Consider the following 16,591-nt stretch of genomic DNA (forward strand, 5'->3'; position numbering starts at 1 on the left):
AATAGAAAAGGACAAGTCAACTATGATATGTACCACGCAATATATTAACATGCTTTTATCATGTCTCCATGTTTGATTTCTACTAAGAAACAATTTTTTTTTAAATTTTGATTATAATATTTTTAATTAAATCATAAAAAGAGGATGATTTTCTTATTTTGTTCATATATATATATATATATATATATATATATATATATATATACAGTGAAGTAAATTTTTTGGCTCCACTGTTGTGGAATTAGCCTATAACAAATAAGAAATAAAACAACCCTTGAACAATAAGAAGGTATAAATATGGACAATGGTTTAATATCCTAGGGATCAGACAGAAGAATATTGCATCATAAAAAGCATGATCAATAATTTTAGCTTTTCCAACTGAGATGGCCACAGTTTGATGGTAGTTTATGCATGGTTTAATGAGCAGACGCAGAATTAAATGATTTTTTTGGAGGGGCTAACTGATAGCATACAACCTCATATAATCCTTAGATTTGCTTCAGTTGTTCAAAATATTGCCACACTATAGATTTCAGCATTCACTTTCTGGATTGAGACAAAGTGACATCATAATTCTTGAATAATTCTTCCTTGGAAAAAATAAAATACATTATTCAAACAGAAACAAGAAAAATTTTGTGCTTGACAGTATAGCAAGCTGGAAGGATCTAATGATCTCTGATTTAGCTGTCCTGTAGGAGTCACTACCTGCATGAATACTTTTGGCACAAAATATACAATATTTTGTTGTTTCATATTCTGTGTGATATTAGTTGAACTTTAAAGAGTTGAATAAACATGGATTGCACAATCATCAATGCAACAGTTAAACAATAGATGGGAGTTACAACCTTGAGTACCCCTGTTGGAAATGGAAAACTCAACCCATACTAAGGTTCAGAATAAGGATACAAAAGTCCATAACTATGAATCTAAGTTCCTCACAAGTTGACCAAATTAACTCACCTGAACACATAGGAAAATAGGTTACAGCAAGAGATTGTGATCATGCAGGTTTCAGAAATGTACACCTTCCACCTTTAAGAAAACAGAAATTGTAGAGCTATTCCGCACACAAGGAAGAGTATGGAAATGAGGCTCGTATGTATGTGGCCGGAACTCGAATCATTCTGTGACCTTGAGACATTCTCTGACTGTGGGGCATTAGCAGGACAGCTAAGCCCTTCCTTGCCTTCTCGGCACTCACTGGCAAACAGACCTGGAGGGTACCTCCCATAGAGGTTAATGTAACTGAACATGGTTGATGCACAATCATTCGTCAAATCATTCAATTCCTCAGCATATGGACATGCAAATTCCTTGAGAGCTTCACAGCAGAATTTGGCAGGGTACTGGGGGCCCTTGCACTTGCTTGTGATGATTGTGTAGTTCATAAATTCAAAGTTCACAGGGCAACCTACAGAATTATATATGATAGAGTTAAGATGTCAACTTTAGGTCAAACAGAGAACTATATAACAACCAAAATGATATACATGCTCTACTTTCCATTTTAATGATCTGTTTTCATGTTAGAGAATATTTTCATCACAAAGCTGTAGAAAATTGACAATTGGAACTCAAACTGTGCTAGTGTTTCAATACGAACAGTCTTGCAATTAATCACTAGTTTGTGACCTTGATCCACTAAGATCTTTAACCTTATATGTGGTACCTATCTGAAATTACACGTGCATTGGAGTTTGCTTTTTAGGTAGTATGGTTTAGCTTAAAATACTAATATGAATAGACCCAGCTGTATCCTTGATAATTCATTGCCAAGTTCTTTATTTTTTCTAACGGCCCCCAATTTAACATGCTCAAATTATTATAATCATCCATTTATTGATGAATGAACCAGCAATCATGCTTAAATTCTCACATTTGCGACACTCTTCTTGTACATCATATTCCCATGATTGCAAGTTTAATTCTTCAAGTCTTCAGTTCCTTTCCTCATATGACTCCTTTAAAGATATTTAAGATCAACTTTGTTCTTTAAGCAAAATATACCGTAACAATCTCAAGCAAATCCAGATAAAAAATGCAAAAGAGAATATTGCAAATTATAACCTTATTTGATGAGACAATTACTGAGAATCCTCAGTTGCCACAAATCACATTTAGGGCTACTCTGCCTTAGCTTTAATATAAACTTTTCCAAATTCTTCACCATGCAAGAATATGTAGCCAGTTTAAAAAAAGGTTCTACTTATAAATCTGATCTTATGACATCAATTAGAAAACAATTAATCAAATTTTTGAAGAAGCTTGAGCAAAGTGGTGCTGCTCATCTAGTATGAGGCTCCAGTGCCGGTTGATAACTTAAGTAATTTTCATGGAATTTCATAACTCTTAACAAAAAATCAAATGATGTTGTTACCATATGCAATAGCAAAGAAGTTACTAACAATATAGTGTTTAAGGGTTTATGACATCCCAATTAAGAATTATGATCTTTGGCGCCTATCAAATCCCAGCCATTTTTGCCTACCTCAACACAACACTAAAGGTCAATTTTATTCTTGCGCGATCAGGTGTTCCATGTAATCAACAGAACCACTCCATCTGTTGGGAACTTGTAACTTCATCATGTATCCATAGTTAATAAGATCTGTGAATCCTGTTCTGAAGTTAATTTTAGACTGTAAACCACATGTAGGGACGAATGATAACTCCTGGTGTTGCGCAAGTTGTAAGAGTAGGATCAACATTCTCTCATTGCCACAAATCTTATTTTTTTTCAATGTAACCACCACTCTTTACTGGCTCAAATAATCAGAATCAACATATCTGCAATACCATAGCAGATTAACAATGCAACAACAAGACCATTGACGATCCTGGAGTATGTGGTTTGGTTTTTCTTGCTTTTTTATTTTTGCTTCAGAAACACTTAGAATTATTTGACCGATGCTATATAACAAATTAACAATGCATTGCAACAACAACAGCATTGATGATCCTGGAGTTAGTTGTTTGGATTTTCTTAATCTTTTTCTTTTTGTTTCGGAATCACTTCTTACAGTAATTTTGATCATCCTTTTAGCTGAAGTGTCTTGTATTTCTTCAGCCTAAGTACCGATGATGGGGCCTCTCAGATGCAGAGGAGCCCTCTTCAAGTTTCCATCATGGTTCAGGCCAATCCAGAGGCTTGGAGGCGACGCATGGAGGAATTATTCCCTTCCTAAAGGTGTGCCATTGATCTGAATTTTTGGCCTGAGTTCATATAGCAGCTACGCATATGTTCGATGTTTAGATTTAGGACTCCATTCTGTCTCAACCAACTGTTGAATTGTGGAGGAATTGTTTTCAAGAAACTCTTCAAGCCATTTGTGTGCCTTGTTCCATGAAGTGGAAGCTAAGTAAGCCTACTCAACATCCTTTCATGTTTGACTAAATTCCACATGTCTAATATCAGTTCGATCAATCTTACGGGAAGATCTATCAAATAGAGGGAAAACAAACATGCAGGAAATAAATCTAACAATTCAACCAATAATCGAAGAGCAAACCCAAAAGGACGAGAAGAATAAAAGTTCCATTTTGAACCTTCTTCAGCCATCGAAGACAAATTCACAACAAAACCCAAAAGACGAGAAGGAAAAGAAAAAACAAGGAACGAAGATTTCATTTAATGAGCCAAAGGAGCGAATCTAACTCGTCTTCGCCTGTAGCAAGCTCCGGCCGCCAGATCCATGCGACACGAATGCATCACCTATACCAGAACACCAAACACTTGTTTAACTTCGAAACCCCCCCCTCGTAAAAGGAATCAAGCTTTCGCGACAAAATCAAAGCTTTACAGACGATTCACCTGAGATGAAGCTCGAAGCAGCTGCCCATCCAACAAAGGCTGCAAAAAGAACCGCCTGCAGTGGGATTTTCCGATTCAGATCCATCTCGAAGTCCCCCCCCCCCCGCCGCCTCCGATCCACTGAAGGAAAGGAAAGGAAAGAGGGAGACAGAGAGACAGAAGAGGAAACCGAATCAACAAGCTGAGCGCAAGAAACGGACGAAGAGGGACGCCACGAGCTCGGTGTTCCGTCACCGCGTTCGCTCCGACCAAAATATTGCAGAGAGTTGGAGCTAAAAAAAGACGCAGACGAGCAGAAAATAAAAGAACGCGGTTTGGGCACCGGTCAGTTCTTAGGACCCGATTTGACGGCTGTGATACTCAAGCCGGCCACGGGGTCCATAGATCGAACGGCTTTCGTTCAGCTTCATGATATGAGTACCGTGGGGCCCAATCTCAAGCTGGATCTCGCTGGAAAAATGGAATCCAGCCGTGCGTTGGGTGGGATTTTTATTTATTTTCTTTCTTGCGTATGTGACTATTACAAGAAGCGGTAGCTAACATTAAAATCCTTCAAAATCTAAACTACTTGAAAGGTATATAAGAATTTTTTGATCATTTTATACTTTTATATAATTTAAAAACTTAAAATCTATTGATGCTAACCACTGTTTAGTAGGTAACCTGAGTTTTCTTTAAATAAATGTTAATTAAAGAGTATATATGGATAATTATCATATATATATATATATATATATATATATATATATGTGCTAGATTACAATCAACAATATTATTTCCCAAATTTACAAGGATAAATATGTAAAAAATATTTATATAACAAAAAATCTTCAAAGTCATGCTGATGCATACTAGGAGTGCAAAGCAAGCAGTAAAAATAGGATAAATATTTCAATTTTATGAATAATCCATTAGTTTGGATCAGTTTCAAGGATTTAACTCTTCCTCTATTTAGATCATTTAGATTAATGATTGTTATAGTTTCAAGATGACTGCAAGATACGTTTCAGGTCTAGAGAAATTAATTTATGAGCACAAATTAACTCTAATTGATTAGCATGAAGGAATCAATGTTCACTCCAATATGCACAAGATATTGATATGAAGAGGTTCAGATTTGGACTACCTTCTAGTGACTCCAAATCAATATAAACTTGAAGCAAAGCATACTAAGAAATCTTTGAGAAAAATTTCCACTAAAAGACACTAATCCAGTGGTCAAACATTGGTCAGACATGGCCATGTTGCATGCCAGAAACAGAACAGTACTTTGACATAGTTTGCAATGTTCTTAAGCTTAAATAGCCACAAGTCAACAAAAAAAAAAAAAAACGAGTACATATAGTTCTGATCAAAGATGGTTAAATAAAACCTTGAGCTTCATATCCTTGTTCAATGTACCACAATCCAAAGTGTCATGCTTGCTTCAAGCTATGGGTCAGCTCTCAAGAGTCATCACATTGGTTGAGGATTAGAAGACTAGGACTTTCCCTGGTAGGGAAATAGATGACCCAGCTTCAAGTATCAAACTGCAGCATCACATAAGAATTCCTCTATTTTGTCCTAGATATACCAAAAGAACAAATAGACAAGCTCAAAGTAAATTAGAAACGATGAAAAACCAAAAAAAAAAAGATGATGTGTGTGTTATCTTTGGTACTTGCTCTCTATTTACTGTTAGTGTTTCTCCCCCTTTACTTCAATGCAAGGATATTGCCTTTGGTTTGATGTGCCGAACAATCAGCTCATTACAGCTTTTGTGCATTTTCATCATCATCCCCCTCCATCCCTCTGTTTTATTGTCTTTTCTCCTCCTAAGAAGAAAACTATATATATATATATATATATATATATATATATATAAAGATATACCACAGGAAGTATATCATTTTGATTCCAACCCCAATTTCGAAGTATCTCTTCTAGACATCTGATTGGATAAAGATACTTTAAGTATCAACAAAATTTCCTTCTCTGCAAAAGAGCCAAATAAAGGCCAATTAGGATTTGCTTACATAAACATAAAATTAAAAGATTTTTTATTTATTATAGGAGCCATGTTTATTTGTCTTCACATTCAAAAGAAAAGCCACAATTCAGCAGTTAACAAGGACAGATGCAGTAAAGCTTGCCAAGCTGCTTCTCAGCTTTCCATGAGATCTTCATAAACTGAACTTATGGTTGAATATCAACTTACTATCCATGATAATTGTGTCAATTGACTTACCCCAATACTTTTGCCGTTTAAAGTTTCTAAAGTTGCCTCAATCTCCAATTGCTTCATCAGAGTTGCCTGCAGGACCTGGATAGTTTTCCATATTAAAATTTGCAGCCAAGACACTATATAAAAATTACAAAGAAAATATATGAGCAAGATAAACATCATTAGATATTGGATGGCAAGATCTGGAAGAAATGGATGAGCCAGCCTAGGCATATAGCCAAACTATCATGTGGTCATTCTTAAATATATATAGGTTAGCAACCTCATGTATAATATTGTGTATAAAACTAGTAAAACATATATATTTCCAAGGGAAGAAATTTAATTGGTAATGACATTCAATCAAGTTGGTCATTTTGTTCTAGAATATTGAACCATGATTTAATCTGCAAACCTAGATTGACAGCATGAAAAATGAAGATATGATGGAATGGATGATCCAAAATGCAATGAAAGCACTGCACCAACTATGTCAAGAATTCAACTATATCACCACACAGAATTAAAAAGGCATCCAACCAGATCTAAGAATTGAGTCACAACATTTGCGATGTCTAATAATCTCAAGCAATAAATTATCTAAATAATTGCAAAAGCATTCATCTAAAGATCTTGGTTTTGTTAGCTGACTTTTAAAACTCAGTTTCCTGTTTAAACTACTATAAGTTACACAATATCTTCTCAAATAAAGGAGACCTACCTTATTTGTCTTGTGAAGATCAAACTCAACACTTTTAATCCTGTTCATTGATTCCCGAATTGCATGCTCTTTCTCCTGTGGAATCTCTGCAGGTTTTCTACTGAGTTCATTCAACATGGACTCGAGCTTCTCAAGACGTTCAATCAAAGGAGTGACTTTATCTTCCTTGGCAGCTTCCGTGGTCGAATTGTTATCAGGAATCAAGCTCAATGCATCTGATGGATGAACATTTTCCAATCTCCTGTCTGGTCTAGATCGGAAGATGTGAAAGAAGGATAGAACTTTTATCAAAAATGCAATTACTGCCCTAGCAAAATATTGCAATTTTCCTTCTTCTAAAGCATCTTTGACAGCATTGTGCCCATCAGTGGAGAATTTTCCTGGAAGACCAAAAACAAACATAAACTCAGCCCAGATATTTTTGTTTCAAAAGAACTATCATGTCAAAAGAGAAAGACAGGGGTGCTTCACATCGTACAAAGTTATATTCAGTAATCTCACCAAATGGAAGCAGATAAGTTATGTATACCGAGTGCATAGAAACGTTGTCAACTAGTCTTACAGAAATGAAAGACCAAAATGAAACGAAAACTGCCACAACTACAAGGGAAAATCCTAGCTTCATGGTAGCTCCAATAAGCAGCACAGAAGATTTTACTACAAAAGTTAATTGATATTTGTTGGCCTTCAATATTTAAAAGAAGAATATGTTTTGTCTCCCAGTATGGAACTCAAAATCTTCCATGAATCTGTGTCCACCACTTGACAAACTCCAGTAGAAAAGCTATCTTTCTTCTTATTAATAGCCGTTGACTATATCTTATACTCTTGTGCCAAAAATCCAGGATGGCAAGGTTCAGTCCATCACAGTGGACTAATCAAAACTCCCACTCCCCACATCTATTGCCGGTAAACGATTGTTTTCTGTATTAAACATTCTAATCCAGATATGGTGAAATGAATGAAGATTATGGTCTTCATAAATTCGCTTTGAGTTTTAACATTGGTCCAAACCAGCCCAAGCTTGATAATGCAGATAGAAATCAACTATATGGCTTTGTAAAATTTGGTCAATCCAAACCAATTGAAAATCCAATTTTAAAGAAAATGTTTTATGGTCTATACTTATTCACAAGAAACCTCACACATTGACTTTCATGAACTATTAAGGAGAAACTCAGTGCACTTGGATCCTTCCAATGTGGGGTTTGGGAAGGTTCAATGCAACCCTCCATCAAATAAAACTGTTGAAGTCAGCAAAAGTACTAAATTCTAAAATGTCCAGAGGGCTCAAGACTTGAATAAAAATGTACAACTATAAACTATGTCGTAAATGTCAAAGAATCATGCCCTCACCCTTGCATATTCATACTTAAGAAATATAGCTCAGATAGTAGAACAAACTGGTACTTATTGTTCCAACCTTTCAACATATTCAGGATAGCAGTCCAGGAAAGGAAGAAGAAGGTTCAGGATCAAAAGCAAATGAAAAGGTTAAAACATGCAAGTACAAATGTTATGTGTGTATGTTATATTATCCCTGTTTTCTCCATTGAATTTGGAACCTGTTTCAGAATTACGGCATACTAGTATATACCAACATACCATATAAATCCATGGCCAACAGATTTTATCTTCAAGAATTAGAAAACTGTTGACTTTAATGAAAATATAATATCATCGGGCTCCTATTTTTGTGCATTTATGAATAATAGATTAAACACCAATCAAACCGTTTTCATTACCAAAATATGATCTTCATCTATAATTAGAAAAAAATCTCAGTACCAGAGAACTTTAATAAATGAAAATACTGCAGCTGAATAGATTAACTAATACCTGGTGAATGTAATTTTATGGTAGCAAAAGCACAACAATGATCTTTTACTTCATTGGATGACATCGCAGCATATCTTTCTCCTTCTCCACCAGATTCCACAGGTGTAGGAACTGACACAAAATGGTCATTGCAATTGTAGTAAGCGGTGGAATCTGCTGCTCTGACCTGTGAAGACAATTATAGAAAATGCAGTAAGTTTCACTAGTACTTGTTACAGCTCTACAGAAATATTAATTTATCAATATTGATTTTTGTTGTTTTTCTTCAGTAACTAGCAATCATTAAAATACTAAGCATTTCATTGGAGCAATTAAGACAAGCTACACCTGAGATGACAAGGCAGATTGAAGTGTAGATAACTGTAATGATAAGTATTAAAATGACATGTATATGCAACTGGTAGTTAGACTGTTAAAACATGACGTGTTTTTTCCCATCCTTGTCAGAATTTTGCACGGGTTATTTGATCAACAGCCCTTCACATTCCCAACATCCTCTAAGCCTAAGCTGTCTCATCTTAAATTTATTAAGATGGGATTCATCAAAAAGGCACAATAGTTGTATGGTGAACAATTCACATAAAAGAGAAAATAAACAGCCAACAAATAATACAAGGACTAGATACAGTATAAAAAGAAAATGAACAGTCATATGGTGTATCCAAGGCAAGTAGAACTGTAGGACTAGGGAATAAAAAATTAGTGTATGTGAGTATGATTACAGCTTACAACTAATAATACCAGGACTAGATAAGATGGTTTATTTTGTAACACTTTGTGAAATAGCTCAGGTAACAAAAAGAAGTTTTAAAAAATGGATGTTGTGAAACCCACAAATTCAACCAGCTCCATAAATGAAAGAGATTGACCAGGAAAAGAGATACAAAAATTATGATCGCAATTTGTACTGTTCTAACTTCTAAGCATGTCACAATGCTCCAGCTTATAGTAAATTAGGCTTAAAACTTAGTAACCTTTAAAAGGATATTTACCATTTTAATACATCATAAAGAAAAACAATAGGCTGAAAATAGAGACAAGTCATGTAAAACTATGGGAAGGAATAGGAACTCTTATTAAGATGGAAGTCCCTAAAATGGCAAACCAATTAAAAATTTGAAGAACTCTTATTTCTGCAGGAAATCTAGTTTTTCTTTTCAAAACAGAAAAGGTAGAATTGTGCGAATAGAAAATGGATAATCTTTGACAAAGCAGATAATATGCATGAGAATTACTTCAAAGAGAAAACATCAACTAAGGAAGAATGACATGCCAATAAGAGCTAGGACAGTTTCTTAAGGTACAATTAATCTAGATATCCTTGTCACATTGCATACTGAAGCATTGCATTGATATTTTTTTTAGCAACTACCATGCTTTCCATAACAAACATGTAATAGCACAAAATATTTCCCTAGATGCTTACAACAAAAGTATAATATTTATTAATTAGAAAATTAAACTCACTTCTTCATGAACCGGAGCTAAATGTGTATATTCAGAAGTTCTAGAAATGACTGGAGAACCAAGATCATCAGCGTCAGATCCAGAATCAGCTGTTGATGTATCACTATTTCTTCTCTGCCATTAGATAATATGGCAATAAGGTGAGACAGATCATTTACATAATCAATTGGAGTAAAAGGTAATAGCAACTTGTTATTTTGCCTTTAATGGATGTCGCCTGGGATAAGAGGCATTGGTCTGTTCTCCATCGGGTACCTGCCCAATTTCCCAAGTAAATGCTGCTCCAACACTATTTACAATCTACAGTGAAAAGGGCTCATCAATCTCTTATTTCATCAGAATACTAATGTTACTGAAAAAGCATAGCTTGGCATCACAAATTATGAGATGGACTTCCTACCTTCATGATAACTGGGTCATTCCATGGTCCTTTATTAGACCTGAGACATCCTCCCTCATTGTAGCAAGTACATGAACCACCTAGGAATTCTGGCAATTGGCTGGAAGTAAAAGACATAGTTCTACATGATTAATCTGATAGGTGCCCCAAAGAGCATGAAAAGTAATTGGCATTATAAGCTAGAGAACTTATAAGAGACCTTGAGTCAATTGCTTCAAGAAGTTTACTCTGATATCTTGTGCCTAGTACCTGTACACAAACATTAATTATATTTGTCAGTCACCTAGGATTTAAGAAGAAGACATAATGACATGATTGTTCAGAAGAGTTGAGCCTACATGCATCTTTGAAGTTGTTTTGGGATCAAGGAATCCTTTTACAGTGTTCCAGAGAAGCTTAAAACCATGGCCAGCATTAACTATGAACATTTGGTGTAGTGTCTGAACTAAGTTAAAGTTAGAAACTTCCTCAAACATTATGAGATATGCAAAAAGAGCTATATTACATAATTCTACCTCAGGATAGTAATCACCATCTATCTTATGCATGTGGAGCAAGAGATCCCTTGCTGTCTTGCTGAAATTCTTCAAGCCCTGCAATCCACATAGAGGCAACAAAGATCAGAGTGCTCTAAACAGAATTCAAAAGAAATGATTCAATCCATGGTGGCAGGAGAACCATGCAGGGGTGGGCATTACAGCTATACTTATTTCAAAAGGACACAACTAGTCATAACTTCTCATCATAGCAGTTAAACATAAGAAAAATTTAGGAACACATTACAGAAGTGGTGATTTTGAGCAATTGCAATGAAAACCAAAAGACTATAATAACACACAGTCGCCCAGTCCAGCATACCTCTTGATTTCAGTTCTAGCTATAAGGTATCTAATTGGCTCACATTTATAAATAGTAATGTCAGAGCACAATAAATTGCAAAGTAGATATTTATCCATTGGCTCATGATAACTTCACAAATTGACATTTAATTTATCATGTTGGTGGATATTGAATTTTTTCATTAGGAAGAATAATTTCAGTTCTAACTGTAAGCTCTCTAATTGTCTCACATTTATAAATGGCAATGTCAGAGCATGATAAATTTCAGAGTAGGTCCTTATCCATTGGCTCATGATAACTTCACAAATTGACATTTAATTTATCATGTTGATGGATATTAAAAAATTTTCATTAGGAACAATAATTTCCTGAATAAAAGTGAAACATTTTATTTGCCATCCAAAAACAGTTTGTCCTCATTGACTCCTACTCTTTCCCATTACTTTCATATTCTCAAGATAGTCCTTTATTAATCCTTGTGAGAGCAATTAAAATGATTATATTTCAGAAATATCACGTGGTAAAACTAAAAGATAGCACATGATAATCTTCCAAAATATATTCCTCGTCATCTTCTGGTAAAACTACAAGTGAAAAGTGTAGGTAGAAAGTGCTCCATTTCATCATCCTGACACAGACTATATTAAAGTGACAAAAATTGTGAAAAGCATAAATGGAATACGTAGACATTGTGGTTTTATCTGCAGCACAACTACAAAAATGATAGGAAGACAAACTAACAACATACCACACCATGTACATCTAATATTGTCGTCGATGAACCAATATGCCGTTTGGCAGCAATAGAGCATGCAGGAAATTTCTCATGCAGGGCTCTCTCAAACTCTTGCACATGATATCTTAAGTAGCGATCTATTGTAGTTATTTGCATAAGCTTATTGGGCTCAACTTTCCCAAGCCTCTCAATATAGACAGGCCTTCCCTCCTTGTCAACTCCATGGTAACCCTGAGGATAATAGTGCAAAACCTCCTCCAACTCTTCGAATATAAAGTCCTTCAATAAAAAGAAATTTGAGTGTTATCAGCTTCTCACATAGATTTCTAGGTAATCTTAACTGAGTATAAGTAAAATAATATAGCTTTAACTATCAACTCCAAGAGAGTTCCAGTTAATTTGGTTCATGCTTTTTACAACAGTGGTTGAAGCAATACATGCATTATGAACATTGCTGACATACCAAAATGCAACACAAACATTTAAATGAAGTAATAGATTAGTGTTATGTGATTCACTCAATTTTAAAAATTATATGTTAAATTTTGGTTTCTTTTTCTTATTAATATTTGAAAATTTGGTTTTTAAGTAGCATGTCATTGATTCCTCTGGAAGGAATATTCAACAAACGAGCTGAGACTTTTGTGATACATGATGTGAGCAGAACTCGTATGGGAATCTAGTGGATTTGATGGATGGGTTTCTTAATTTGTTAGATGCTACTCACCTACAAGCTCAACTACCACATATGGGTCAAACACATATCTAGATGGTTTTTATAAGAGAATTACATTGAAGTCTCACTTCTGGTAGTCATGTATATTACTTGGGATATGCAAAAGATGATGCATGGTATGTGAAGATGACTTTACCTCCAGAATTGAGTCTGTTCCAAATTCCTCTCTCCATTGAAGCATCTCAGCCCACATCTGCATTGCTTTCTCAAAGTCAAATTTCCTAGCTTTGAGGAATCTGCATGAAATAAAAAATATTTAATCACGATGTGAAATTTAATATACCACAGCATTATATAAAGAACCACATTCTACTCTATGTATAAAATAATATTGAAAAATTCAAGCTGTTAAAAAATTCAAAGGAAGGAATTTAATATTGATCTGGTATCAATCTTGGTAAACTATTAAACCAGCATGGTACAGGCATACCAAATAATACATCATGATATCACTCAATAAAATAATACAAAACTAAAAATGGTTGGTATATGTACTGGTTTTGAGTTACATATTTCAATACTAGTACTTGGTCGGACAATCAGTGTTTAGAAATAGTATAACTAACCTGAGCAACGTATGATAATCATCATGTTTTTTAGGCAATATAGCGTTGGCAATGAGTTCTTGGCGAAACGAATGGACTGCTCGCTCCTCTTCAGCATCTCTGACATCCTCAATTGAAAATGAAGCACCCCTGTAATCAACTTTCCTCTTGCCTCGTTTCTTTAGAGAATGAGTGAATTTAGTGGAGGCATGCAACGCTTTTTTCCTAAGAGATCCAATTTTCGTTCTCCTCCTCTCGTCTTCAGAATTCTCTACATCAGATCTCCTTTCTTTCCTCTCATCATATCTAAAAGACCCCTCACAACATTCTGCATGGAAGAACATTGCACGGTAAGAGAGATTGGAGAAAGCAATCGATTCCATGTTTTCATTTGAGGTTTCTGCATAATCTTATTAGCCAGCCTACCAGCCATTTTCTCACAATTTATGAAAGAAATCCTCGTATCTCAGACCTCCGGCTTCAAAGGCAAACAACTGCAATTGATACGGTCAAAGAGAATCAGAAGTCCACGTAGTGTCGCAAGCCTCAGAACAAACTGAAAGAGAAGACTTTTATAAGAAAGGAAACAAATCCGAAGAGAAAAAGAAAATTAAATAAAGAATAAAACATGAAAACCGAGATCCACAGATAGCTCAGCTCATTAACCATGAAAGCTCCTAGATTCGTTAATTACCTTATTGATATAACAAGCAATTGAATAAAAAAGTTGTCCTTTTGTCAAAAAAAGAATCATGTTTCAGCTCAACATATCAAACCCACGATAATCCAACAGATCGAAGTGAAACATAGAGATGGAATCGATCTTACAGAAACAAGCCAAAGGAAGATTTACCTCGGCGACAGCTCCAACATTGCAAGATCCAGCACCAATGAAACCGAAGTTGCCACCAAAACAAGGTTCCCGGGCCCTGCATTCATTCAGCGGTTACTCAAGTCGACAAATAAATCCCCTTCGCGAAACGACACCCGCCGAGCACATCCATAACCCTCACTAAAGACCCAATAAAACCCGACAAGCACATCCCATAAGACCAAAATCAACCGAAACCGCTCAAGCCATATCCCAAATCAAGAAGCGAATCCCCCTCCAAGTCCCCGTCTTGTCAATCCGGACACCCCCGGAACCGAAAGGATTCTCGATCTTTACCTCTCCGAAACCTTCGAACCCAGCAGCGATAACCGAGATCTGAGGTCGTGAAAGAGAGCCGAATCATCACACGAGAACAAGAACGGAGGAGCGCGATCGCCTTAAGGCTGTCGGAATCGAAGGACGACTTAAATCGTCGATCTCTTTCGTTGGCGCTGCGTACCGGCAGAAGAGTGTGGTGTCATGTTATTATTGTACGCAGAGAACTTTCTATGCGGCATATTAAATATATATATATATATATATATAATTTACTTCATGTAATTAATTATTTTTGACCTTTTTTAATGTATTTTCATTTTTCCAACAAAACATCAAAAAATTAAATTCAACAAAAAAAAAGGATTTATCCTCCAAAGTGAGAACTCTTCCATTTTATAATCATAGAAAAGATGAAAAAGGAAATTTGATCGTATTGCTTATTTGCGTCTTACGATATATAAAGAAAAAAAAATGTGATATATAAATACACATGATTGTGCTGGGAATGTTGTGTATCCATCAATCGCGACCGTCGGATGTCTGGCTCCAGTGGGATCATACGGCTCTTCCGAGAGATTCTCTTCGACAACCGCATAAGAAATAGGTTGGGATGCAGCAGCGGGAGGAAGAGTACTAGGAATGTGAGCAGTGCTCCTGCTACCTACACACCTGCAAAGCAGTGTTCATCAATAATGGCGTCCCCGAGACACGGTTGGTTGTCCATGCATTTTTAATGGGGCTGCTTAATGGAAGAGCTTCCAGGTTATGAAGTCTGATGGTGACGCTCACTCACTCATCAGCAAATTATTGAAGCATTTAAGATTCGGGAGTTCTTGAGACCTTTTGCAGACCCATCAAGGTGCATTGATTCCAGTGGCAGGGAAATCAATCCGCAGTAGCAGAAACCTCCATGGGGTGTTTGTTGAAGCACAGCTCACAGGAAGAAGAAGGTCACGTCGTGCTCTGCTTCACGCTTCTGCAAGCAATCTACATGTTGGGAAAGTCTCTAAGAAGATGTGCAAAGGCAAACAAAGTTTATTCTTAGCTTTTTTATCTTTCCTTAATGGCATAAAGGAGACTATTGAGCTCCGCGAAGCAAGATTAATGTGTTGTAGAATTTCTCCATGCTTTTTATTTTCATGATTAATGCTTGCAAGATTCATTTGATGAGCGTGAGTTTGGTGGGGGGAATGCTTGAAGTGATGCAAACTGATATAAGGTGAAAAGGTGATCTTTAAGCTGTGGATCTAAACAACTCTGGAGAGGAAGAAGTAGAAATGTCAAGGTTTAATTGTTGTAATAATTAGCTTTTGTATAAAATAAAATTGAAAATGCAGTAGATTAACCATGCATCTAATCATTTCTCACTTTTGTTTAATGAGGTTTTTAGTTCTTAGGAGATGACTCTAAAATATATGTGGATTAATTTCAACAAAAATTACAATATTAAAAAGGAAATCATGGAATCACTAATTTGTCATGGATGTTATAAACAAAGAGATTTCTTGAGTTTTTTTTTTTTTGGTTACTATAATAACATCTTATTGGCCCAAAATTGTCATCATTTTTATTTATTTTTGTCCTAACAATCTGTAAAAGTCAGTGTTCTTTTAATCCACAAGCACATAATATGCAAATAAGTACAATTTATGAATTGTTTCTGTTTATCATAACAATTTATTAAGATTTTGATGTGGTTCAATACACCTTAGCAGTAGCTCCCTACTTTGTAGCATGTTAACATTCTTACAATGGCAAGGAATAGAAAGCCATGCTTTGGCATCATGCAGTAGGATGAGGCCTGTGAAGGCTTGTTCTTGAGTTGGATGGAAGGGTAGAGAGCTACAGAAACCTATGCTGCATATTCTGAACAAAAGTAACAGATCACGATCACATATTTTATTGCTGTAGAGTGCATCGTTCTGGTTAAAGAGAAGTCGATCCAAAGGTGCAGCTCTGAGTTCATCTTGCTTTTTGGACTCAGTTTTTTCTTGGTCCTCCACAGTGGGAAGAGGAATCTGTACCATCTGTACCGTATGCCCGGAAATGTCCAGAAGACAACTCATCATCTGCAATGCCTTTAATATGCTCGAGGAAAACACCAAGCCACCGCTGCCTCCACCGACTCTGGACT

At 35.7% G+C, this 16,591-nt stretch overlaps 2 protein-coding genes across 5 annotated transcripts; both read right to left on the minus strand.

Moving 5' to 3' along the window:
* Nucleotides 1-776: 776 nt before the first annotated feature.
* Nucleotides 777-4,095, minus strand: LOC103983901 (GPI-anchored protein LLG1). The gene is made up of 3 exons (XM_009401249.3): nt 3,821-4,095; nt 3,665-3,721; nt 777-1,420 (listed from the first exon to the last, which is right to left on the minus strand). The coding sequence occupies exons 1-3, from the start codon at nt 3,903-3,905 to the stop codon at nt 1,044-1,046; spliced, it is 519 nt and encodes a 172-aa protein (XP_009399524.2). The 5' UTR covers nt 3,906-4,095; the 3' UTR covers nt 777-1,043.
* An 874-nt stretch (nt 4,096-4,969) lies between these two features.
* On the minus strand, nt 4,970-14,635 carry LOC103983902 (phosphatidylinositol/phosphatidylcholine transfer protein SFH13-like). Of its 4 annotated transcripts, none has more exons than XM_009401250.3 (16): nt 14,476-14,634; nt 14,161-14,236; nt 13,734-13,801; nt 13,329-13,635; nt 12,899-12,998; nt 12,039-12,305; nt 10,966-11,043; nt 10,789-10,890; nt 10,650-10,699; nt 10,451-10,550; nt 10,252-10,350; nt 10,051-10,164; nt 8,584-8,749; nt 6,745-7,124; nt 6,048-6,122; nt 4,970-5,794 (listed from the first exon to the last, which is right to left on the minus strand). In XM_009401250.3, exons 3-16 carry the CDS (start codon nt 13,738-13,740, stop codon nt 5,777-5,779), a joined length of 1,863 nt encoding a protein of 620 aa, XP_009399525.2. In that variant the 5' UTR covers nt 13,741-13,801; nt 14,161-14,236; nt 14,476-14,634; the 3' UTR covers nt 4,970-5,776. The 4 variants fall into 4 exon arrangements, with proteins under 4 accessions (XP_009399525.2, XP_009399526.2, XP_018681243.2 ...); XM_009401251.3 differs by having other exon boundaries at nt 13,734-13,863; XM_018825698.2 differs by lacking the exon at nt 10,789-10,890 and having other exon boundaries at nt 14,476-14,635.
* Between the last annotated feature and the right edge of the window lie 1,956 nt (nt 14,636-16,591).

This window comes from Musa acuminata, chromosome BXJ1-5 (assembly GCF_036884655.1).
Source record: "Musa acuminata AAA Group cultivar baxijiao chromosome BXJ1-5, Cavendish_Baxijiao_AAA, whole genome shotgun sequence".
Lineage (NCBI taxonomy): Eukaryota > Viridiplantae > Streptophyta > Magnoliopsida > Zingiberales > Musaceae > Musa > Musa acuminata.

Coding starts and splice junctions, on each gene's coding strand:
- LOC103983901 (XM_009401249.3), bottom strand. CDS start 3,905: ATGGATCTGAATCGGAAAATCCCACTGCAGGCGGTTCTTTTTGCAGCC. Junction 3,722..3,820: donor TGCTTCGAGCTTCATCTCAG/GTGAATCGTCTG, acceptor GTTCTGGTATAG/GTGATGCATTCGTGTCGCAT. Junction 1,421..3,664: donor CTTGCTACAGGCGAAGACGA/GTTAGATTCGCT, acceptor ATAATTCTGTAG/GTTGCCCTGTGAACTTTGAA.
- LOC103983902 (XM_009401250.3), bottom strand. Junction 11,044..12,038: donor TATTAGATGTACATGGTGTG/GTATGTTGTTAG, acceptor TGTGGATTGCAG/GGCTTGAAGAATTTCAGCAA. Junction 10,351..10,450: donor ATGACCCAGTTATCATGAAG/GTAGGAAGTCCA, acceptor TTTTCACTGTAG/ATTGTAAATAGTGTTGGAGC.